Raw genomic sequence first — 25664 nt, forward strand, 5'->3', positions numbered from 1 at the left:
ATTTTCGGAAGGGCTGTGCAGCCACAGGGCTGCCCAAATGGAGCACGGCGATACCCGTTCTCAAGGCAGGGAAAATCCAACAACCAAACCCCACAGGATGCTCGAGTCAACGCCGAGCGGTCAGTCTGGCACCACGAGCCCTAACAGGAAAGTTTGAACACCAACTTCTCCCTCCTGTGCAAAGCGGCCAGTCTCAGGAAACCCCCTTTCGCTTAAAAATGCAAATTACAGGAATTCTTTGCTTACGCCTAGGTAGAGCGTGCAGAGCAAAATATTGCTATTTAACACCAGCCCGGCTGCGCAGAGACCTATACCCATTGAGGCACTGCCCCGGGGCTGCGAAGTGAGTTCACCTCCAGGATTGCGGCAGGTTTGCGGATAAACGAAGGCGCAGCAGCCGTTACCTCCCGCCGGTGCAGACGGCAGCGGGATGCGCTACAGACCCGAGCTTGCTCAGACTCCTCCGCTGCTGCTAACGTGCGTGCTCAAGTTAGTGTCTTTTGGGATAAATGACTCCTTTCCAAATAAACACGGTGAATTCTTAGAACTCATCTCAGCAGCAAAGGAAATCCCCTGAACGAACCAGGTCCGACGCAGGGGTTTGGAGTTACACGCTGAGAAACTTTGCTTGTTTAACAGAGAGGCTTTCTCTCGGGTAATAAAACTCTCACACTGCCGTGCCAGGGATTTTCCATGAGGTGTGTGTCAGCGGGTGGTGGGAGCTGCAGTTTCTGTGGCCGGTCATAGACACGGAGTGAGATCACCCCAGAGGAGGCGACCACAGATCCCCGCGAGTCCACAATAGCAAGAACTGGGAAGAGAGCTGGGGGAAGGGAGGTTCGCACACCGCTAATGGGTCCCCCAAAGGGTTTTGTGTTGGTTTTTTTTTTTTTTTTTTCCTTACACATCCACTAATTAGCAGTCATGTTCGAGTCTGATAAAACACTCCCAAGGCTTCTCCATTTTCCTTCAACCCCAGGGAAAGCCTCTCGCTAGACAGGCTAAGGGAGGCAGATGTACGGCTCCGTCTTCTTCCTGCTGCCTAAAACCCTCTAAGCAGCCCCATGGTGTGGAGACCTGTGACACAGCAGCCTCAACCCCTCCGGCCCCGGGGCTCTTAGGGAATGCGATGGTCAAACCTCATACAATGCCCCAGTTATTTGTACTGTAGGGGCTTCACTCAGGCTCATGGAGCAGTGGGGGGTTCCAGATCCCAGTTCAGAAAATCCCATGGCTGGTGAACCTGCAACTCTCTGTGACTTACTGCTGAGGACAAAGAGTGAAGGACTTGGATTCATACCTGCGTCAGACCATACTGATGCCTCGAGCAGCCTGGGTCACAACAGCACTATGAGCATCTCTCTTAAAGGTAAAACATACACTATATTACATCACCTTGAGTTCTTGCTCGTGTGTGGATTTGTACAGGTGGGATGGTGTGAAGGGGAGGTATTTTTTAAGGTGTGAATGCAATGATATTTGGGTCTGCAACTGTAAGCTTGCAGCCATAAGGTTTTTTTCCCCAAAGAGAGCTTTCTTTTTGACGTAGTATTCATTTTATACTACATCGGTTTGGGGATATCAGTTAAGGTTAGTGGTCTTTAACCTTCTATATCTTGGAGTTGCTTTCACTACTGGTTGCAATCAAATAGCGCAATAAGGCAACTGATGGGCCCCATAAAAGCACCAAGAGTTGGGCTATGAAATAGAAGAACATATATTGACTGTAACTACCCCACTGCTATCAGATTTCATCATGGTAATGCTAATGCACAGTAAACAGGCAACATTTCCCTGACAAGATCATGATACCATCACAGACCTCACTCTCAAATCAGGTCGATACCAATCTACAGTTTCATGACGTAAGATTTCAGAATGGGCCTCCAAAGTACCACAGCAGATTGATGAAGGTGACACAGAGCCACCGAAGAATCCCGGCACTTCTCCTGAAGCAGTGCTGGCCAGCTTGACCTTCAAAGATCATTTTCACTGCTCAAAACCACCACAATATCCCTCAAGACAAGTCCACTAGAAACTTATATTAGCTTCTTCAGGAGTCCAAACTTTGACCTAGATGCTTAATGGCATGGTTCTCCCAGGCACACCCTAACGAGACTGTGCAGCGTCCAGTCTGCGGGAGATGTTAAATGACTCCCATCTCCTTTGCCATCAAGTGCATGGGGTGTGCTCGTGGCGGGGGTGAATGCTGGCTGCAACGGAGGTAGATCCAGTCTTAGGAAATTTCACGTAAAAGTCACTGCTGCAATTACATATGGAATGATCTTAAGACTTGCTCTCCAAGAGGAATTTGCTCTTTAAATAGTCCAATGGAAAACTCGGTGGATCCTGTCTACAGTTAACTGCGGAAAAGTCAAGGCAGAACCATGTACATCCTTCCTGCAGTCCCCAAGAAACCAAATACACAACAGGTCCTCTTCTCCACAGGAGACCAAGGGAGTCAGATGCTGAAGTGGCTGAGTAACTCAACAGGAGCTGAACACAACCACCACCCAGGTCCTCTTCACAGCCTCAGCGGCCACTACTCCATATCCTGAGATGGCACCACAGGGGCCGACTGATGTCCTTCATGGAAAAGGTGATGAGAGAAGAATCTGAGCCCAAGCACACCCCGTGCATGGCATTAATGAGCCTTGATCCTAAACCCAGGTACGAATGTACCTCAAGGCTCAAGGAATCTGCAAGCTGCTGTTTCTAAAACACTTCCCAGTGGGCAAACACAAACAAAGCAACCATCCACCTTCACAGCTAGGGAGGAGATATCTTCAAATGAGAGACAGTGCAAGGGAAGCCAAGCTGCCCTGCAGTGCTCCGAGAGCTGCTGGCGGGTTTATTGGTTCGTTCCTTAAAAATGGGCGGTGGGTATGATGAAAGTATGAAATCTGGTCTTCTCTGAAAGCCAAGAAATATGATTCTGGCCGGCAGGATGGACAGCAGCAGGGGACGTAGCAGAGCTGGTCCTGGCAGTGCTATATGCGATGTAGCAATGGGGAAAGGGAGCTACGGAAGTGGGGAAGCCAGAAGACTGTAGAGAGGGAAAAGCAGCGTTGAAAATGGCAGTGAGAAAGGCAAGAGCTCTAAGGAAAATAAAACTGAGGGGAAGAAGGAGCTAAAAGAGCTGCAGCAAGTTCACCTTTTGTGGGAACGCTTGAATTTCTTTATAAGCTCCCTCCTTGGTTGAGGCAACAAAGCATGGGGTGGCTCCAAGAGATTTGAAACACACCGCATCCCACTGGAAGGATGGGTCTAGCCAGCAGCAGACCATGTGAAACCAATAAATAAGGGGAAAAATGAGACGAGGAGTAAATTTTTATGAGAGGGGAAAATACAAAAGACGGTGAAATAATGTCTTGAGAATGGATGCCCTTTCTGTAAAACATTTTCCAGAGATGCCAGGAAAGGGGTCTGATCCACCTAGTATCTTGCACAAAGCACTAGGCACCCTGCGGATTCATCTGCAGGCTCGTTCCTTCACTGCAAGAAAATATCCTGGCAGACACGGGCTGCTGAGGCTGAACAATCCGACATCAGAAACCTTGCGGGAACCAGGCACGGACCCCCAGGTACGCAGCACGCACCTCGGGAGAACAGCCCGTCCCGCCGGACCCCTTCGCAGCGCTTATGCCATGTAATTTGGATGTCAAATTTATTTCTGCGACCCGGTGTGTTACGTTAGTGCCTGTGCTTAGCATTAAACAGCTACTATATTCTGTCTCACATCCAGAAGGACGGCTGCCTTAAGTGCTACAGGAACTTTAAAATAAAACATAGCATACGTTCAGGATGACTAATACGTTCCCCGATGCTGGCTTCCACGGAAAACGTTGGAAAAGTTGCTTTATTTTGTGTCTGTCGTTCAGAAAAATGTGACTGCGCATCCGTCGTGCCGGGCTTGGGGACGCAAACAGCCGCCCCGTCTGAGCGCGGGGACGTGGAGATGCGGCTCATTGCGGCGGGGGCAGCCGGGGAGCAGCCAGCACCGAGCACCCCCGCATTTCTCCCCAAAAAACCTCCGCAGAGCTGCTCTGCGAGGGGTAGGGTGGTTTTCATTCACGTTAATGCTGAGCCTCTTTAATCACGTCTAGGAAGGAGTCCAGGAGTCCTCCTGAAATGGCCACAGCTCCGCAACAACCCCGTCAAGGGGAACGGAGGCTTCTCATGGGCTTTATGGCAATAAAACACGGCGCTCCGTTGGTCCTATGAGTCCTATCTGCTACAGGAGGGTGATGGCAACACACCAAAGCCATCGTATTTCTCAGTCTGTTGCTTTCTTGCCCTTCCCTGGCTCCCTCCCTAAATCACCTCAGGTCGTAACCGTTACAGGTCGCCACTACTTTAGCTCTTTGCACTCCCCACTCGCTGCTGACACGTATCTAAACCTGAGCTGGGCTCACAGTGCATACATCTGGGTGAGAGGTGAGTCCTCCTGAACAAACACGCAGGTTTCCTTTCCCAAAGCACTATTTTACTCTTTTGGTTAGCTAGTTTGATCATCTGCTAATGAAATATTTTGAAATAAAAGCAAACTTCAACTGGTAACAGCAGAAAACCACAACCACTGACTAATTAAAGCCTTTTTCTAACACACAAAAACCAAGACCACCCAATGGCAAGAGCAGAACTGATGAGTCCTGCCCGGGATTTCTTACATCTCTTCAGCCCCCTCTGCAACACACAGGAAGGATGATCGTTAATTGTATCCCACAGACATGCTACTTATTACCTGATTTTTTATTTTTGAAAAGATAAACGGTAGTATTAGACCAGTGCTGATTACTGAAGAGTCACCTGGAGCCAAGAATCAAGATATACATCAAATTTAGACCTTGCATCCATTCTGGTTTGAGCTACTTTGGGTGGGTGGGATTAAAATCACACAACTATAACCCTTCTTTTCTCCCCCACCCAAAACCCAGGCATCAGAAAAGATCTTCCCAGATCCTCCTTATAATGGTAACAGCCATTAGGAACATAATTTTCAGGAGAAGGCTCTGGAAAGATTTAGAAGATACAGAGTACACCTCATTATATCAGAGACAGCTACGAGATGTATTTGTGCTCTTCAGCCATCTTCGCTCAACCACCCGCTGAAAAAAGAGATCGAGGTGCTTGCTGACTTAAGGACATCTCAAAAAAAAAAAAAAAAAAATTACATTATTACAGTCCGGAGTAGCTACTGATCTCAAGGGCCAGGTTTTTACGGTGGCTGTAGAAAGTAAGCTGAAATCCAACTACATCTGGCCTTCTGCTCACCTCCACATGGCACCTTCACTGACTTGCCATCATTGTTATCAGTAACTCCTACACAACTGTGACACAAAAAGAGAAATAAAATGAGACACTTACCCTCCTTCAAAGATCTTGATCCTGACTGGCTCCCCTCTCTTGGTTACAAGAGCCTCTTCTTCTGATTTTCCTCTTTTATCCTCTTCCTTCTCAGCTCTAGTTATATCTTTTCGACCTTCATTAGAAAGGAGCGAAGGCAAATGAACCTATCTCCCCAAAAGAGCAAAACAATCAATGATTACATACAAAATCACTCTAAGACAGACACAGACCAAACAGCCTCAGAAAGAGCCAGCAACCTACCGCACATGCTGCTCCTGACAGCTAAGTGCAGTAATTAGGACATCCTCTTAACAAGCAGGGCCTCTGCTTCTGGATTTTGAGCCCTGCCGGTTATGTTATATTTACTGTGACCACTTACAAGTTTTTAAAACACCCCCTGCATACGGCGGCTCAATATTATCCAGTTCTTGCCAACTGGAAAACTGAGGCACAGAGAAGTCTCTCTCTCTTGGCTGGGGTATCTCTGAGCGTGTGGTGGAGCCATGGGTCTCCCTTCCCAAATCCACTGCCCTGTCCTTGGATAATCCTCTCTCTAATACATACATCTACAAAGACCTAGAGAGGAGGCATTTGTAGAATTCACATATTTAACCTCAACCTTTGGGTTTCCCCCACATACCCACACATTCACACAAATTTGGACTTTAGCCATCTAAACTTGATATAAATCACTCGACAGTCAAAGCTCTCGGGTGATTTCCTTTCACCGAAACCCTGCTGCCAAGGGTGCAGTACAGAGAAAGCCACAAAACCAACGGGAGAAAATAATCCTCAACCTCCCCAGATGTTCCCAGGGTAAAATTTGTTTGTTCACGGTTAAACTTGCCACCCCTCGTTTAGGGCAAGGTTTAAGCCATGCACTGACATCTCATCCAGCATGTTTGACGGTATTTGTTATAGTACATGGACCTAAACTTTCCAGCTGCCTCTCTGGCTCTGTGCGGTGCAAGGGGAGCTCTCCACACCCGGAATGAAATTGTGGGATGTTGTCCCTCCCCCCGCGAATAACAAGGGTCTCCACAGCTCTGAAAGAGGGAAGCAGACTGCCTTTCACCCAGGTTACTTTTTACACTAGTGCAAGAATATCTTTGAAGTTCAACTGAATTACCCATATCCTTGCTTTACGTATAATTTATGGAAACGGACTGAAGGCGTTTGAGAGACCAGGGTTATTAGAGGGATTTGGGCCCGAACGTAGCCAACGAACTGGCAGAAGTCTAAAGCAGAGCTGGTCAACTTTGACTCCTTACAGTTGCTGGAAAGAGCGGCAGCTCTCAAGGGTGATTCATCTGCCCTACCTTAGACACTTATCTTAAGGGGGGATGAATCACCCAAGAGGTGCCTCTTTGTCTCCCGTGGTTATAGAGGAAGCCAAAGAGGGACTAGCTCAAACTGAGACCTGCAAAATCCAGTGGGATATAGCCCAGCCTCCAGCACAGCACGCTGCTGGGGCTGCCATCAGACTCTCAGCTGGAGGAGGGACGGACTCATTGAAGAGCAGACATGCAAAACTGAGGTCAAACATTTCAAATTTGCCCAGTAATTTCAGGAGCTCAGCTTAGAGCATTAGATGCACCCGGGACTGCTCTTTGCCCTTGGGGCCGGCTGGCGCAGAATAGCCCACATCCACACCACCAGACCCACCTACCCTTTCTAGATGCCTCCTGGGAACGGTCCCTGTGCTGTCCTATCTCCCTACACGTGCCCAGGAATTTCCTGGGAGAGGGCTATCAGCCCAGGACAGAACAGTGCCAGGAACCACTTTAACAATTTTAACAGCAGAAACAGTCTCGAGCGGGTGTCTCTGGGCACGGAGACATCTGTGCTCGGAGGAAATCAGTGGCAGGAGACGCACTGAGCACCTTCAAAATTTAAACCTTGGTCGTCATGACTTCACCTCCTGACACGAGCTCCACGCTCGTAACAATGCTAGTGACAACCTTCCCAGTTCGGTTCCTTATTTGCTGAGGAATACAAAACAATTGACTTTCTAGATGTAGCATGAGGTTTATTTATTGCAACTTTAGAAAGCACAAAACACAGACAGATGAAAGGCACCAGAGAGCCAAAATCATACAGTCACTACTATCCCCTTTTACAATCCCGTTTAATTTACAAAGTGTGCAAGCCCGATACAGTGTAATTAGCCATCCCTACATGCACGCTGGAGCCTACAGTCACTTCAAACTGATCTGCTCAGTAAACCCCACTAGTAAGTTAAAAACCAAGCCAAGTACGTAGACAGTATACACGGTACTGCTGCTTGCTGGTAGCTTGCTGCATGCATAATTGTACAAAATATTAGAGCTGTTTTACATTTTCTGTCGTGTTGACTGACAATTTAGAGTTACATAAAGAAGCAAATATTGAAGGGAAATAGCTAGAGCAGAGTTAACAGAAGGCTGAACTTTCAACCTTCGATTGATGCTACTGCTACGCAGCTCCTGTTAATCGCATCTTCCTGAGCAACCAGCGACGCCACTCCCTAATCTGTGCCAGCCGTAAGCATTTTTAAAACTAAACTGAGGATTTCACTCCCACTGGATCATCTAATCAAAATTTATTTCTCTCCTTGGCACGAGGTCAATTTATCTCCATTGAAATTAACATAATTTCTGCAAACCGCACTCCTCTAAGCAGCAGGTATTAATGCTAGATTTAGGCTACACCATTTTCTAGGTGAATTTGGCAGGGCAAACTCTTACTTTTGCAAACTGTAGCCTGAAAACCTTAACTTTCACCACCGGTCAGCTTATAGGGCTTTGTCTAAGAGGTTTTTGAGTCCTTTGAGCAAACGCATGCAGTGAAATATGTATTTTGTTGGCTAAGGGCTGAACAATTCCTCTGTAGAGCTTAACGTTTAACTTCAGGGTATGAGGGTCTCGTGTTCCTGGAACACACGCTTAGTGTGCAGTTTAGCACCATGTCAAAGAGAAAAGCTCAGAGGAGCACAGGCACTTCTGTTAGAGAATGAAATAAGGATGGTACGACACCGTTCAGATAAAGTCCTTTGAAAAAGAGTGTGTTAATATCAGGCATCAGTGTGGTTATTGCGCTGTGCAGGTAATTATCTGCCCCTACGTCCCTGGAAATTCTGTCTTTTGGATTTCTGCAGAAGAATGATGGAAATGCTGAATAGAAATAAAGATTTACTGAATCAAAATGACTCTACTGTGTATTTTAAGACATATTTATAAGCAGCAGCTGCAGCAGCGATTATGATAAATTTAATATTCAGAGTTCATTTCATGATACAGAAATAAAATGAATAATCCATCAATATAAATTGACTTGAGATGAATATCAAACTGCAAAATCTTCAGCGCGATTCTGTTTGCTAATCTACATGAACCCGATCTGGATTAAAGGGATCTGTATGGTTCAGCATTAACCAAGAAGGGAAAAGTCTGGCCTCAAAATGAGATACGTAACGCTAGGCAGCTACCAGAAGAGTCTTAAACACTTCTGTGCCCATACGGCCAATGCCTCTGGTGAGCTCTGCCCTGTGAAGCCGTTCGCCGTGATCCCCTTAACTCTAAAGACCAGTCATAAAATATCCTTAGATACCTGGAAAGCAGGTCGAGAGCTAAGGACATTAACTGAATGGACCAAACGACACGGGTGTTTGAACAAGACTCCACATCTAACCTACTGAGGCACTGTTATAAATGTCACTGCATGCCCTTACGCTTCTTTGGGGGCCTAAATACGCTTGCAAATCTCCCTTTAATATTTTTAAATACTTTTAAGCATGCCTCTCCATGTTCATTAATGTGAGATCAGTAGATGCACAACCAGACAGAATCCCATTTCCCCAAGGTAATCCTTTTTCATTTATAACATGCAAAATGTAGGGAATTATAACAGCATTTATATATATATATATAAAAAAAAAAGTTGTAAAGCTATTTGAAATATCAAGACAAATGCAAATCAAGTCTAATCCTTTGTGCTTGAGCAGTGGCAGTTCATGGTGCGGTGGTGATTCCTACATGCTCTTTTGATTACAAGGCAAGTAGAAACCGGAGAACAGAAATATGGCACATTGCCCTGGAGCAGGCTTGCCTTTCTTTTTTTTTTTAATTTTTTTTTAATTTTTATTACAGTGGGTTTTAGCTTCTTCATTCTAAAAGTTTCACTGTGAACAAGTGCTTACCAAACTGCAAGAGGGATGAATAAACTCCTATTAAACTAAGAATAGCAATTCCCCGTCCCTGGTCCCCCTCTTCCCATGTATCCAAATGGATGAGGAGAAAGATATAGGATTGCATTACCTCTGTCATTTTTGGCTTCCTGGAGCTGGACGGGACAAGCCTGCCTGCCTCCGGACGTGGAGCAGTAGCCATGGTGTAGGTTTCCTTGCTCACCTTCTGCTTGGACCTCAGGAGGGACAGGGCTGCTTTAGTGGATATACCTGGAAGGTTAGGATTATACAAGCTAATACACCAGCTGGCATACACTGAAGACCGTCGATCAACTTGCTGGATATGATTTGGCTTTATGTAGTTTAAATAGCACCAACTGACATTAGTGGTTGTGTGGAGACTGGGGAACTGAAGTACCTTCTTCGTGTCTGTACCTTCTCGAGACTTCATTGCACTACGAGTGACCTCAGACAGAGGTGCAGGGCTTGCAGGGTTTGGTGGAGATTGCTCCACCAGTTCTTTGGAGTCTTCTTTCTTCACGGGTTGCAAAGGTGCCTTGCTGAGGCACTGCTTGCCAGCTGGCTGCTTATACTCCTCCAGTGCCTCAAAGCTCGGAGAACCTGAACGGGACACAGCTTGCTGCAAAGTACTTGGGACTTCCTTTGGCTCTGACTGCTCTAAGGACAAACTAGGTGGTGTTTCAACCTCGACCCTGCCTTGGCTTTCTGCAAGAAAGTGAGATTTATCCTGCTTTTTCCCTTCCTCTATTGCACTGGGTGGCTTCACCACTTCCAACTTCTCTTCTGCTTCAGACACTTCCTCCTCTTTCACTCTCTTCTGCTGTTGTGTTTCCATTGTCAGCTCCAAACTACCAGCTGGAGAGAGCATCCTTTTGCTCCCACCAACTGTTGATGGGCCTCCTTCCAGTCCAAGGACGCTGTCTGATGGGGAGGTGAGTGGCATATAACCTTTTCGCTCCGGTAAGGGTAAGGGCACTCTCAGGTAGGGGCTCTGGAAAATGCTTCTTTGATCCTCTGTGATCATCTGTGCCAGATCGAAACCCAGTCCATGAACATCAGCGCTACAGACCAGGGCACCCTTGGGTTGGCGATCATCAAATTTTGGGAGAACGATAGAAGAGGAACTGCACTGGGACTGAGTGACCAGAATCTGGGAGAGCGTTGTGTACATCGCACTCCCATAGGACGGCATATTTGTCTGTATGCGAACGGGGACAACAAGCGACACCATTGGGTCTGACCGTGTAGGAACAACGAGCTGAGATGCGGACACAGACACCGGAGGACTTGTTGTGCGGGTCAGAGGGTGCAACCTACTGTCCGAGCCATATTCCGTGCACGGGGAAAGACTGGAGGTTCCTGCTGCCGGGAATAAACTGGATTTGATCTGCGGTAAATGTCCACCAGCTTCAGCTGGCAACTGGAGAGCAAACTGAGACTGAAGAGGCAGAAAAAAGGCTGAAGGGATCGGTGAGGAGCCAGGGTAATGCACCGGCAGGAATGAAGGATGCTGCCTGAACGGCACCTCGGCAGGGTGAGACATCAGCGGAGGAGCGATATGGAGCGGGCCGGGGTGGATGAGCGTTTGCGGGAGAGGCAGCGGTGGGGTCTGAAATATGGAAGGAGGAATCTGAGGCATGGTGAACTGAGCAGAGAGGATGTCAGACATGGTGTGTGCGGCGAAGAGCTCCGCAGACTGCGCTGGCTGCGGCAGGAGGTGCTGGTAGGGAAAGATAGAAACCTGTGGGGACATGAACTGCTTTTCGTGCAGCGTTAGCTGTGGTACGGGATGGTGAAAGACTTGCAAAGCTTCTGTGTACGGCTGGGTATACGCTGGCTGAGGGCTGTCTTTTGGCTGACTCTTTTCACTTGGGTAAGTACCGTGAGAGGGCAGAGGGGATGAAGATGTCGGCTGATGGGGCAAACTTGTCGAAGGAGATTTACTTGAAGAAGGACTTGGATCTTCTGTCTCTGGCCGGCCCGTCGGGGCCGAGTCTGGCTCGTGCTCTGGGTGCCTCGTGAGGGATGCTTGCCTAACTAGAAAGCATTTCCTTCTCTCCTGTGGAGCCGAGGAGGCTGAGGGGCCGGGGGTCGAGGCAGGAGTGGACGACAAGCTCCCGTAGTCAAATGATTTACTGCGGGTCTCTGACATCTGGGAGGGATGGGACACGTTCGGTGTCTGCTCAGAAGCAGATCTCCGCATTTCCCTGGAATGGTGATGGTGGCTTGGTACCATCAACATGTGTGAGCCAACGCCAGCAGGCTTTGGGTGGGATTCAGAGGGCTGGCTGGTCGACTCCGACTTGCTGTGATCTTCTCGATCAAACGACATGGAGTGGCTGGAGCCATGGGATATGCTGCTCTCCTGACTTGGGCTTCGGGTGAGAGACACTGATTCAAAACTGGACTCTCCAGAGGACTGTGCCATTTCTGCCAGGCGCAGCCTCTTCTTTTTGGGTGGGAGTTTCTCCGCAGGGAGCTGAGAAAGGGTCTGGCTCCTCTGCGGCCACTGAAATTCCTCCGTTTTCTCTGGCTCTTTCGGAGGAGGCTCTGGCTCCATTTCTGGTCTGTCAGGCTCTTCCGTGACCAGAATCTCTGGGACCTGGATGTTGGGCTGGCGTACCAGCTTGGGCTGCAGGGAGTGAGGTGGTCGGCTGTGCTGGGGGGTCGGCTGAGATGGGTACTGTGACAAGGGTTTCTCTTCTCCTTCCAAGCTGCTCGCCTGCTCGACGGAGTCAGACTTCTCAAAGGAGCTCGTATGCTGGATGACGGAGATCTCCTTTGAGGTTGTCCTCTTCTCTTTGCCCTCCGCGCTCGGAGCCGGTTTGGTATTCCTGGAATGAAAGCTGGCACTGACATCAGAAGGTGCGGATTTACCCGGGTCTGCTGGTGACTTAATGGATTCACGGGTTAGGTTTAAAGCGACGTCAGATGATGCCGGGTTTGCAAACTGAGTCCCTGGCCCAGTACTGGAGGAGGGAGTGTCAGACAACTCGAAAGCCAGAGGCTCCTCGTCGTCACCGAGACTCTTTTCCTTTCGTCTTTTTCGGAGCGGGGTGAGCTCCAAACTGCTCCCTAGCTTGTAATGCATCACCTGGGGCCACGTGTCAGGATCCACAACGCTTTTCTCAGTCTCTGAAGAGGTATGGGAAGTGGAAGAACGAGGCTTTGAAAGCTGCAGTTCCGAACAGTAGTATTTCTTATGGGCTTCATAATTGTCCCTTTTCTTATACCGAGCACCACATATGTTACACTCGTACATGAACCCTTTAACTTTTGGACCTTTCCGTGACTTTTTGGTAAGATCGCTTTCCTTGGTTTCAGGCTCCTCGGGAGGTTTGGAAACAGTTTCTTTGTTCGCAGAGCTAACCTCCTCCGAGACGTATTCTGTTCCCAAAGGTAGCTCAATAGCTGGTTGTCGTTTTAGCATTCGAGGGTGGGAAGAAAATGCTTGACTGCGGCTTAAGACTTCAGGCTCCATGATGTGATCATCAAATGAATAGCTACCTCTAAAGGTATGTGGGGAGCTTATAGTGCATGCAGCAGAAGGCATTGAGTGGCTTCTTAGGAGAGGCACTGTCTCTGTGGCACTGTGGGATTGCTGAAGTGACAACAATGATTGTTCGGGCTTAATTTTTTCACCGTGGGATGTCAACACTTTCGATGCATCCAACTGGCTACTGGAACCAGACTTGATATCAAACTGAAACGGTTCTCTATATACACCGGACTTTGGAGATTCAATGCTGCTACGTCTAGATAAAGAGCTTCTTCTAGGCTTAACGCTATCTATTTCACTGGTATCTACAACAGCTTCATTAATTGTAATTAGCTTAGTGATGTGTTCAATAACCTGTGTTCTAGGCACAGATAACGGTACCATACTAGGTTTCTCTTCAGTAGACAGGTGCGGAAACCCCTGGGTTGTGTTTGTAGCTAACGCTGCAGTCCTTTGCCCAATCCTACCACATTTCCCAAAAATAATTTCTGCGTAAGACTTCGCATTAGTATTTGGTGGGCTGATCTGCTGCTCTGCACTTTCTGACCTGGAGAAGTAGCCTGACTCAGTACTCCCTTTGCTCCCGGGGCTCAGGAAAGCTTGTTCATCTATGACCTTTTTCCGTTCGCTTAAGCGGAGTGCAAGCTTCTGCTTTATGGTGTGGGTATCTTCAGATTTATGGCTCAGAGCATGGTCTGACGATGGCTCCACAAACTGGGTGCTGTCCTCAAGAGACTGAGACATACTGGAATGAGACAATGAACACCGGTCGTGGCTGGAACCTTGGCTCCCTCCACTCAGCAAACTGCTGGACAACAGGGTGTGCTTCTGCCTAGGTGAGAGCTCTACCGAATGGCCCGACATCGCACCCGTTTCCTCCTCCGAATCTGTGCTTTCTCCTTCTGTTGGCTCTTCGAAGTCCTCCCCACCGATCCTTTCCATTTCCAAACTCGATGGATACATCTCCGCTCCGATTCCTGAGGCCAGCCCAGCTTTTATTCGATGAGCATGAGATTTCCTATGTTTATACAAATTGCTCTTCGTCTTAAAAGAAAAGCCACATGGAATGCAAGGGTACGGCCTCTCACCCGTGTGTGACCTGATATGTTTTTGGAGCACACTTGGCTTCGCACAAGGCCTGCTGCAGTACTGGCAAATATATTTGCCCGGCTTCTGAGGTTTCTTTTCCTTCTTGTGCACTTCCTCAGTTTGTTTTAAGGAAACCTGCGAAGGGCGAGGGATATAGACCTTTTGAACGGACGGCATGTCCTCTCCAGGAATGATCGGTGAATGGGAAGGTAAGAGCTGGCCGTGGTGAGAGTGAAGCCCGGGTGATGAAAAGGAGCCAGAGGGACCTGGTCTTCCTGGATCAACTAGCTGCCACGTGGGACCTTCAAGGACATGCTCTGGTTTCCCAGGAGACATAAATGCTGGTGACAGTGCGTGCTGCTGAAGCTGCGAAACGTGGGGAGGATGTTCGAAAGAGGAAGGCTTAGGTTGCTTCTGATGTCCACTCTTCTCCTGAGACTCCTCTCTTGGAATCGGCAAAGAACCAGAAAAGTGCTGCTGCGATATGATATCTCGGAGAGGGGTTCCTTGCGAAGAAGCAGAGCTGCCCTGGTACGTAGCTGAAGATGAAATACTGGCTTGGAAAGCCTCTCCTTTGGGAAGCCTCTTTCTTGGACTTTCCTCAGCCTTTTTTGTGCTCTTCTGGCTTTGTTCAGGATCCATGACCTTAAAAGGGTCTTTGAATGCTATTTCGGGAAGGTTTTGGCAGGCTTCATTTACGAATAATAAAGGTCTCTTCTGTAGATTCCCTGTTTTGCCTGCATTTGCTACGAAGCTGGAGCCACCAGGAGATGGTTGTTGATTTAAGATTTTACTAAAGTGTCACTAGTTGCTATTTGATTCAAAAAAAAAAATGTTTCAAGGTCAATAAAGTTCACATTGGTAACACATGACAAACTACTTCAAAGAGAGAAAACTTTCCAAAACTTTTAGTCCAAATATTTTCCTTGTGAACTTGGTTAAGGCTTTAAACCTTGCCATTTTATTTCAGTTGACAGTGGCAAGCCTTCAAAGTCAAGATGCAACCCACAATGTGTCTCTTGTTTGTTATGCAAACCTTTGAAAACTTGAGACTTTAGTGCTCATCTCATAATGATCTTTTTTTCCTGTGCAAGGAAAATAACACTGAACGGTGTATGTCTCCCTGTGTCTTCCTTCTGTTCCACTTTTGAGTTCAAAAGCCTTGGAAAAGTATTTCCCACATTTCTGTAATTAAATCCAAAAGAAAACAAACAGAAAAAATTACTTCAGTATTTGTATTTAAGTAATTAAACTCTGCTACTTTTATAGAGGATGACAGTAAACAGTTTGCACAAAAGAAAGTCAGAATAACTGATTGAATGTCTACCGTTCATGAGACATTACTTTTAATGGTAATCTAAACATAAATCGTACAAAGTCAAACCTCAGGGACTCATGCTCAGCTTAATGCACACATAACCTGGCTCTGCAGCAGTAAGCAAAGACAGCAACGAAACACAGTCTTGAAAAATGTATTATAATGGTTTCAAACTTGAATTCCTTCTAAGCTCCTGCAAACATTTATGGGTTTACAGTTTTTATAATTATATTTCCCTTCCAAACAGACTACACAGTAAAGCTGATGAAATACAAAGCACTGCCTAATGTAGCACATACATTCACTGACAAATAAAAAGCAAATCTTTTCTGCGTAAAATCCGCTCTTAAGCTTGCAATAACCTTCGGTGTCATTTACAACAATAGCAGGTAAAGAGAAAGCACACACACTCTTTTACTGAAATGTTGCCTCTTTAATTTCCTGCCTTTTGCTACCAAACAATAGTGCAAATCCAACTTCTATAGCATGCACATATTTCATACAGGCAGGATGTCGAAATTGGCCGTCTATAGAGGGGCGCCCTTCGTACAATGAATTTGAATGGGAGGCTGTATTAAACCTCCCACCCTTGTCAGCAAATACAGCTATTCATGAGACACTCTGGGGGGGAAAATACTCTGATTCCACTGAAATAAGACAGCATCACCAAGAGATGGAATACGGCATAGGAAATAGGTGGGGTACTCCTAAGGAAAATAAGGATGGTGTTTTTTTAACAGACAGTTTTTTTAGTAGACAGTAAATTATCCATGGCTCAGCAATGTGCCCTTGTTGCCAAAAAGGCCGATGGAATCCTGGGATGCAGAGGGAAGAGTGTGGCCAGTAGGTCGAGGGAGGTCATTCTCCCCCTCTACTCTGCACTGGTGAGGCCACAACTGGAATACTGTGTCCAATTTTGGGCTCCCCAGTTCAAGAGGGACAGGGAACTGCTGGAGCGAGTCCAGAAAAGAGCAACTAAGATGATTAAGGGCTTGGAGCATCTCCCTTATGAGGAAAGGCTGAGAGAGCTGGGACTCTTTAGCGTGGAGAAGAGAAGGCTGAGGGGAGACCTTATTATGGCGTACAAGTATCTAAAGGGTGGGTTGAAGGAGGATGGAGCCAGGCTCTTTTCAATGGTTCCAAGTAACAAGACGAGGGGCAATGGGCACAAGTTGGAACACAGGAAGTTCCGTTCAAATACACGGAAACAGTTCTTTACGGTGAGGGTGACAGAGCACTGGCACAGGCTGCCCAGGGAGGTTGTGGAGTCCCCTTCCCTGGAGATTTTCAAGACCCGCCTGGATGCAGTCCTGAGTGATGTGCTCTGGGCAATCCTGCTTTAGCAGGGGAGTTGGACTAGATGATCTCTAGAGGTCCCTTCCAACTCTGATAATTCTGTGATTCTGTGATATGTGTAATTCGCAATGAGGAAAGAAATCTCTTCCTTCCTTACGAAGCTATTATCTGCCTCAGGGTGCAGTGCCTTGCTATGACAGAACCGCCTTGGTTTCATTATGGGAAATTGCTCAAAGCCCTGCTGCCTGGATCCTGCCCCACGCCGGGGGAGGGTGCAGGGATGGGGCCGAAGTCTACATCCGGCAGAACAGGGGAGCACCGGGGACTGAGATTTTAGCTGCACAATGGCCCAACTCCATTGTGAGGAGCAACAGTGAAGGGCAAGCAGAAGAGGTTGGTTGTGTTCAACATGAAGTCCTCCAAGGGTTACCCACTCCTTATTCATTGCTACAACACTGTGGACGCTCCACATTCAATGAGAAAAGAGAGAAGTGGAGTGTAAGGTTTAAATTAGCAGAGTCTAAAGATAGGATAACGTCCTACGATACATGATGACCAACTAGACTTTAGAAAAGTGGTTAAAAATGGCTATTAACTGGACAGGACTGATTTCACCTAAACTTAGATGGCGAAAAGTCAGGGTTCAAGTCTTTAGACGCACGTCCCCATACCATCACTGAGAGAGACAGGTGCCAATGAGGGACCCAACGGGGGCAACGCATCCCACATTAAGGTCTCTGAGACTGAGTGCCCTGGGATGTCATCTCTTCTTGATTGGATTAGTGGCTTACTTGGCCAGCTGTGACTTCCGCATCTTGGGTAAATGTACAGAAAATAGGTCCCCTCCTTAAAGTTCACCTGCCTTTTCCCCAAATACAGGTTCTGCTCCCCTCCAGCATGAGCTTCACATCTTCCCAGCACCTGCACAGCACCCGCACTCGCCCCAACTTGCCTCACGTTTATGGGCTCATTGCTATGAGGAGTAATTAATTACATTTTGAACCCCATCTTTAGAGGCTGCTGGCTCCTTATTGCTGACTAACACTGACCGTGGTCTGGGCTAGACTTATAGCACTGCACTTACAGCACAGGACTTACTCAAGATCACAGACAGTTGTAGAGCTGATTTATGATGTTGATTTTTGCCCAAGATGCTGTTCTTTGCCCCACTCATGACACACAGAGCACACTAAATTGGTAGCAGTGGATTTAAGCAGAGATTTTTTCAGGAAGTACAAAGTGAACGCTGCTTCCCACAAGCTCAAACACTCACATTTAAGAACTGCCAACTCAAGAATGCCTGCAAAATATTTTAATACTGTCTTTTCTCCTATAGCCTCCATATCCACTCCTAAGGGTATAATAATTAGGGTTGTGAGGAATCTTCCTGAGATGATTCAATATCATCCCAAATGTTCAGACCATCCTCAGTCTCCTCTGACGAACACATGGGCCCCAGCTGACTTTGTGAGGAACTCTGCACAAAAGTTAACATTTAAAGAATTGGTCAACAAACAGGCACACCTGCTGCCTACAGCGGCGAGCACAGCAATTCTGGAGCAAGTCAGGCTACTTTCTACAAATTTTTTCCATTACTGGAAATGACCCCTGGAATGGCAATGGCAAAAGATAATTCTCCTAGCCGGATGCAGTTACTGCAGACTGATACTCTCCAAGGAAAATTCAGCAGTACAAAATAAAGTGGCAGAAAAAACAAAGTCCACCCGGCTAAAATGTGTAGGAGGGTTTCTCCCCCATGAACTCGGAGCCACGGTAGAGGAAGGGAAGGAGAGGTCCCAAAGATCTGGTTGCAGACGCTGAACACCGCTCTGCCCAGCTCAGATACAACCCAGAGCAGCGAAGGAGCGTCTCGCCACGTCAAACCAGAGAAGAGACCTTGTTCTCGCTTTGGCCTTGACGCACCCCCCAGCTGGCCGAGCCCAGGGGCTGGTGTGGGTCAGCCCTCCGCAGAGCTCCTCTGCGCACAGCCGCCTTCCTATGGGCTCCTTCTGGAAACGCAATGGGACTAACGGGGGTGGGAAAACCTACTCTTGGGTTTGGGGTTTTTTTTTCCTTCCTCATTTTCCTTCCAGTTCCTATTCTCTTTACCTCGGTCAAAATCTATCTTCAGATTCCAGCCTTTGAATATTCATTACACTTTCCCGGTTCTCCCATTTTTCTCGGAAAAGGCACATCTTTTGCTTTTACTTTCTTCTCCACTTCCTGATGACCTGCGTAGTTTCTTCGCTCTGTCACGTGTTATGCCTCCACTATTTTTGCTTATCACTTTCATTCAGTGTGTATTCTGCACTGGGCTCTCCATAGAGCAGCACAAGAGCAGCAAGGCAGTGCATGGCACTGGCACAACATCAGCAAATCTTTAAGACAAAAGTCACATGGATTTTACGGCACATGGTTTCCAGCTGCTAACATTGCATGTCTGTGGCCAAATCCAAAGTACAGGCACTAAAACTGGGGATTCCAGCTATTATTTCTATTCAAACAAAATTTCTTAGGGTTTTACTTGAAATGCAATGGAGCGAACATGAACAGAAATACCGGGTTCATTCCTAATGACAGAAACAAAGACTGCCACCCGGATGAAAGAAGTCAACAACAAAATTCCTTCTAATTTCAATGGGACCAGAATTTTACCCTAAAGCCTGAGATAAAATGCTTAGAAATGTCCTTTTAGACAGTCACAATTGTTGGCATTTTGAATTACCTTATTCTGGCTGGAATGAATTCCTGCACGGAGGCCCAGGAACACAGTCTCTCCCAATCCTAAATCTCACCTAAGACCTCCTAAAGGGTTTGAGGAAGAGCTAACCAGTGTCGAGCCTTAGGTCGGTCCCTCTGTGGCTGGGATGATCACCACGTATGTGCAGCCATGCCCCCAAACAAGCTCTTTACCATTAGATTTGGGATTGAGACCCCCCCATAAGGGATGAGGCACCTGATGCCCGAGCTCCCGGTGGGAACATCACCGGAAAGACATTGGAAGGCATCAGGGCTTTCTCTATGTTGGTTGGCCTCCAGAATTAATTCCTTTCAAGTGACATGTGGAAAACCGCAGAGCTTGGCTTTCTGTCGCTTCCCTTTTGTTTCCAGGACACTGAAACATCTCATTACAGTGGTTCCTTAAAACCCTGTTGGTGGCAAAACTGCTGTTTGCAATACTCAAGCAGATGGAAGGATTTTCTCGGCTGTTTGGTCCTGTCCCAGCCAGATCGAGATCCAGTGTAATCAGTGGGAAGCTATTACAACTCCGCTTTTTCTACGCTGTTCCAACTAAAACAGCGTTTTCTTCTATACACCAAATTTTAGCCTGTTTTTTAAGGACGCCAGGCTTATGCCAGAATGGTGTGCTACTGGAAAATCTGCCTGTTTATTCCTCATGATAACTTTTAAGTCATTTGCCCAATTTTAAACAAATTTAACCAATGACCAATGTATTTGCCATAAGTTAAATTTATTTTAAAATCTTACAAATTTTGTGAAAGCGAGTGAACCAGACAAAGCACAAGCCCCTATTTCTATTCCACTGAGGGAAAGGTACAGCTCCCTTCCTACCTGCAGCCACTAAAATGTCCTGTCTGCGGAAAAAAAAAAAGTTTCATTCATCGTTTACCTCTTTTTAACCTATGAATCAGTCTGGAGAGACATCTGTGGCAAATCAGATCCCGATTTTTTTTTTCAGGAGCTCACGACATTCCGCAGTTCTCACAAAAAAACCTGCAAGTCCGTGCTTTATAAAAGCAGATATAGTGATGGGCGGTCGGGCGTTCTGCTACCCGGAGGTCACGGTCTTTGCAACTAGACCCCAACTGTAGCTTTGAACGAAAGGGCAGATGCCACCTTAGATATTCGGAGTGATTTATGACTGAGAGGGATTTACAATGGCAACAGCCGGCAGCAACAGCAGATCTCCTGTCATCCCCTCTTGTAACTAGGCTCAGTAACATAAAACACTGCTGCAGCACTGGGGGGGACTCGCCGGGCAAAAGTTTCTCAACCACACTGAAGAAACAGCAAAGTAAAGCAGAAAAACAGAAAAAGCAGGTCCTGCTCCCGGGTTGAGTCCACTGCGAAGGGCAGTGCACGCATCCAGGATAAGTCACTCGGGGGCAAAAACAGCGATTACTTACAGTGGACTCGGTAGTCTGTAATTTTGACGGTGTCTCCCTCTTGTTTGCCCACGATTCAGTTCAGTCTGTAAAAGAAACAGCACGTTGGGATCATAATGCGCGTATATTAAAATGCCACCTCAGCAGTGAGCACACAGGACCTACATCAGGTGCCCTGATGGAGAGGATTGCTTGGTAACCGAAACAGTACACAAACTCAGTCCCAACAGCTGGAGAAGCCCTCAGTGACTGCATTGACCTCCTTCAGCACGGTTACCCCGATGGTGACGTGCACGTCCGTAGAAAACGCTTTGCCACGGGGTATTCCTGCCCCTGGCCGAGGCTGTGAGGGGAACCACAGCCCGGCTGCTGCCAGCCGGGGCGGATGCAGGGCAGGCGAGGTGAAAGCTCAGCGCCCTGGCGTGGACTCCAGGCCTGCTCAGATATTGGGTATTCAGGTCACGCAGGCGCTGCAGCCCTTCCTCCAAAGCTTGTATTTAGTCCTGAGCTTTGCATTTAGACCAACTTCAGTTTTAAGTAAAGCATTTAGTTCCTTCATACTTACCTTCCACCACGCTCCAAACAATGCATTGATCTACACACGGGTCAGGCTTCGATGAAGGAAAGCAACAGCCCAAGTGAAGGTCTACTTTGAAAACCAACCCTGAGTATGGACCCTGCTCCGAGTGTACTTTACATGCGAAGGGAAAGACATTTCCTTCACAGACACAAGCATTGCAATTCCGCAGGGGAACATACTGTTCCTCCAACTCCACGTCCCCATCACCAAACCCTGGGTTCAGCGGCGTCTGTGCAACCCGCTCTGCAGCAGAGGGGTTTGAACCTGTCACCAGAGCTCAGCTCACAGAATAACTCCATCAGTTCCAACCCCCCTGCCAGGGGCAGGGACACGTCCCACTAGACCAAATTCTGCCTCTTTTCCCCTCCTCTCTCCTGCAGAGGGTCAGTTCTCTGTGACCAAGCTATGATGCACATCAGGGAAACATCCAGAACAAAAACACACTGGGGCTTGTTCGGGCTCTGACGTTCAGCTGCGATACTCGGGGTCCTCAGCAGAAAAGCGTGCCAACTTTGGGTGTTCAGAGATGGGGACGCGCAGGGACAGGGCCACATATATTTCCATCCCTGGAGGTGTTTAAAAAAAGGGTAGACATGGTAGTTGGGGACGCGGTTTAGAAGTGGCTTTGTCAGGTTAGGGTAATGGTTGGACTTGATGATCTTAAAGGTCCCTTCCAACCTCAGCAATTCTATGATTCTGTGATTCTATGATCAGCACCAAACACCTCCCTCTTCCTTTCCTACACGGTCACAGCATTTCTGAACCACTGAGGTGGTTCACACTGAGGGTGGCAGCATGTATTGCTTACTAAAGCACCTCCAGAAACCCTGGTTAGTATTTTGAGACCCAGTTTAAGGTCTCTCAGACTTAGTGACAAATTTATGAAAGCTTCAAAGCTCTTCATGTTCAGAGACAACATCTCCTTCCACAACTGGCTGCTTCAGGACAGTCTCTGCCTGTAGGAATCGTGTGCCCAAATATTAATGAGTTTTTGAGCATCACTCCTGCCACCTTCTTCAACCTGCCTTCACGCCCAGCATCCTGCCACCTTGCCTTTTTATCATATTGTGTCCAACTCTGGACTGCACCTTCCCCATCCCTCTGACCTCCTGCTGCCACAGACCTGACCGCTTTATGCAGATCTACACCTCCCCATCCTCTTCCTCCCCCTGCAAACGCAGTGCTGCAAGCCCCTGTGCCACCTCTTTGTGCCAACACCAGCTGTGTGAAGATGGGGCTGCGGCGGAAAGTCACCTCACCAGCCTCCTTCCACAGCCAGCAGAACCCCTGGGCACGTGCTAGGACATCCCAATGGACACGTGCACCTCTGCACACAGACACCAATTCTGCCCAGGCAGACAGGGACGTACAAACATCTAAGCAAGAAAGAGTTTGGAAACTAAACACTTGGTCAAGCAGCCTCCTCTCACCTGAGGAGCATGCTCGACCACAGCCATGAGAAAAAGGTCATTTTTTTCACCAGTCAGCTTTTCATTCCAGTTTTGCTATCCAGACTCTCAGCTGTAAGGTCAGGAAGAATGAGGCAGTGGATGGATGTCACTGCGGTGCCTGAACGCAGCCCTGTCTCCTCCCAAATCCCCAGCTCAAAGTGGAAACAAGTTTGGTGAAGTGTCATAAACTCCATTCTAACCCTGCAGCCACCACGAACCCTGCCACCAGGAGCCCTTGTTTGGCTGGGAGAGGGCTGAAATTCCACCTCCCTTGGGGCTACGCCTCCTAAAATCCAGCCAGGTCTCAGACAACAACTCAAACCACTTAAATCCTGTTGGTATCTGAAATCAGCTGTACCTCCGTGCTGCGTTAGGAACACAGCATCCCTAAGAGGAGAGGTGCCCCCTTGCACCGTCATGGAGCATTCAGCCCCACAGTGATAAAATGCAAGACTTGACTCTCCTGCCTGTGAGGGAGGTGGATCCCATGTCCTACGTCCCAAGTTACTGTCCCGGCCCCATCACCAGCGTAGCGTATTTTGTCTTTCCAGATGGGGCTGGCCCACCCTGCAGACAGGAGCACAGCGGTCACGAATCAAAGAGAGGAGAAACAAATGGGACCTTCAACCTGCAGCAGCGTATGAGTGGAGAGAGGAGCACGTGCTGGGTCCTGCTCCTGCCTTCAGCCCAGTGCTGCAGGAAGAGATGTACGGCAGCAGTTAATGCTGCAAAAGCTCCTAATATTCCCATGCCCATTTGTAGACCATACAGCATCATCACATCCATGATGCCTGTGGGGACAGACGGTCCTCAGGCCACCCCCTGATGTAGCGAGTAAGAAATTCCCCAAGCCATCATGCCAATTCCGAGAGACGTTTCAAGACTGAAGGGGGTATGAAGCTGTGGGGCTCTTTAATTCTCCTGCCCTCTTCCCCAAAGAGCCATGAACAAGCAGTGCTCCTCCTCCCTCTCCAACTTCTGCTTTTGCTAGAGAAAGGAGGACTCTGCTCTAACAGGAGCTGAAGTTCTTCCGAGTGGGCATGTGGGGCCAATGCAGGGCAAGCACAGCCCCATGCACAGGGGCAAGGGGACCTCCTCGCCGGCCCCCAGCTCACTTTCCCCCCATGCTGCTTCTCTAAATAGGTACAGCTGATTGAAAAAGTAGTGACAGAAGGAAAAAGCGCATCCTCCATTGCTCAGAGCAACACTTGGGATTGGTGAAAGATTGCTCCCTCGGTGCTCCTCCAACTCGATGATCATAGAATCATAGAATGGTTTGGGTTGGAAGGGACCTTGGAGACCATCCAGTCCCACCCCCCTGCCCTGGGCAGGGACACCTCCCACCAGCCCAGGGTGCTCCAAGCCCCATCCAACCTGGCCTTGAACACCTCCAGGGATGGGGCAGCCACAGCTTCTCGGGGCAACCTGTGCCAGGGGCTCACCGCCCTCACAGCGAAAGAATTTTTTCCTGATATCTAATCTCAATCTCCCCTCTTTCAGTTTGAAGTCACTACAAAATGAGCATATCCATAGGAAGTGTGAACATCGCTCGGGCGGTTCATCTCCATCCGTGGCCCCTTCCCCTCCGACCCTGCTTCCAGCTGCTGTCCCACACCATACTCACTCACCCCACGCCGTACTCACCCCACGCGTGCCCCGGTCTGCTGCAGAGAGGGGCAGGAGGCAGCGGGGCAGGCGAGGCACGGAGGGGACGGGACGAGAGCCACGGGGGGAAGGGGCTGTCAGTGAGGACAGAGTGTGAGATTACAGAGGTGCGGGGACAGCTGTCCCGGGAAGCCCCCAGCGTGGCGCAGGTAGGGCAGCGGGAGGCCGGATGGGCTCCCCGGGGGAAGCCGCTCATTCCACAGGTCTGGATGTTGCCACTGCCTGACCCGCTCAGCATTCCCACCCTGCCCGGCTGGACCGCGCCGCATCCAGGGACAGACGCACAGAGCAAGTTTTATTCTTTCTCAGGAGCAGCTGATTGTTAGAAAATAAATATTTCTTTTTTAAAAGGATTTTTTTTTCTCTTTTTTTTTTTTCTTTTTTTTTTTGGAAGCAGAAGTTTTTTGTTTTAAAGCTACAAACTCAGGAATCTATCAACACAATTCACACGTTTGACTCTTACACTAATTTTACATGTGCAACATCTGCCGAGGTGCTGTAGACTTGCCGAGGGGAGAAGACAATCCAGTGCTAAACTCAAGTGATTTGGGTTCAATTTCCACTTTGGTTACACATTTCCTGTGTGAAACTGGGCAAGTCATATCATCGACGGCCCGTGTTAGTCCCCGTTTCTAAAACGGGGATACTTCCTTATTTCACAGATGTGTTGTGAGTCACCCATTAATGTCCATGAGGCCCTCGGATACTCCGGGAAGGGAGAGACCCAGAGATAAACAGAGATCCATATAACTAGGAACAGACAGAAGGACATCCAGGAGACTTTCTCTGCTCATTAAAAAGTCTAGGATTGAATGCTGTGCTTATTAAATTTGACTTATACCCCACATGGTTCCAGTAACTTCCTTTCCCACCTTTGCAGGTGGCAAAGGGTACCGGTACCCACACCACGAGGAACGGAGATGAACAAAAACAACTCTGCGTTTTGCCAGCAAGGCACGCGCAAAGGGTTAATCCATCTTCATAACGTGAAACAGTTTTTCCAGAAGTGTGTTTGAGTCGGAACGGAGTAATAATCATTGCAAAATCTGCATATTTGAGAGCTAAATATTCCCAGAAATATCACCATTGAAACTAGAAGGAAAA

The 25664-nt window shown here is 48.0% G+C and overlaps 1 protein-coding gene across 1 annotated transcript in view; it reads right to left on the bottom strand.

Moving 5' to 3' along the window:
* Positions 1–14765, bottom strand: part of HIVEP3 (HIVEP zinc finger 3) — a gene marked incomplete at its 5' end in the record, with an annotated part of 68859 nt that extends 54094 nt beyond the window's left edge. The window contains 2 exons of the mRNA XM_082494332.1: positions 5368–5513; positions 9645–14765. Coding sequence (XP_082350458.1) covers positions 5368–5513; positions 9645–14765 — 5267 coding nt within the window. The remainder of the gene's footprint in view (positions 1–5367; positions 5514–9644) is intronic.
* Between the last annotated feature and the right edge of the window lie 10899 nt (positions 14766–25664).

This window comes from Vanellus vanellus, assembly GCF_965231255.1.
Source record: "Vanellus vanellus genome assembly, chromosome: 22".
NCBI classification, from domain to species: Eukaryota; Metazoa; Chordata; class Aves; order Charadriiformes; family Charadriidae; genus Vanellus; species Vanellus vanellus.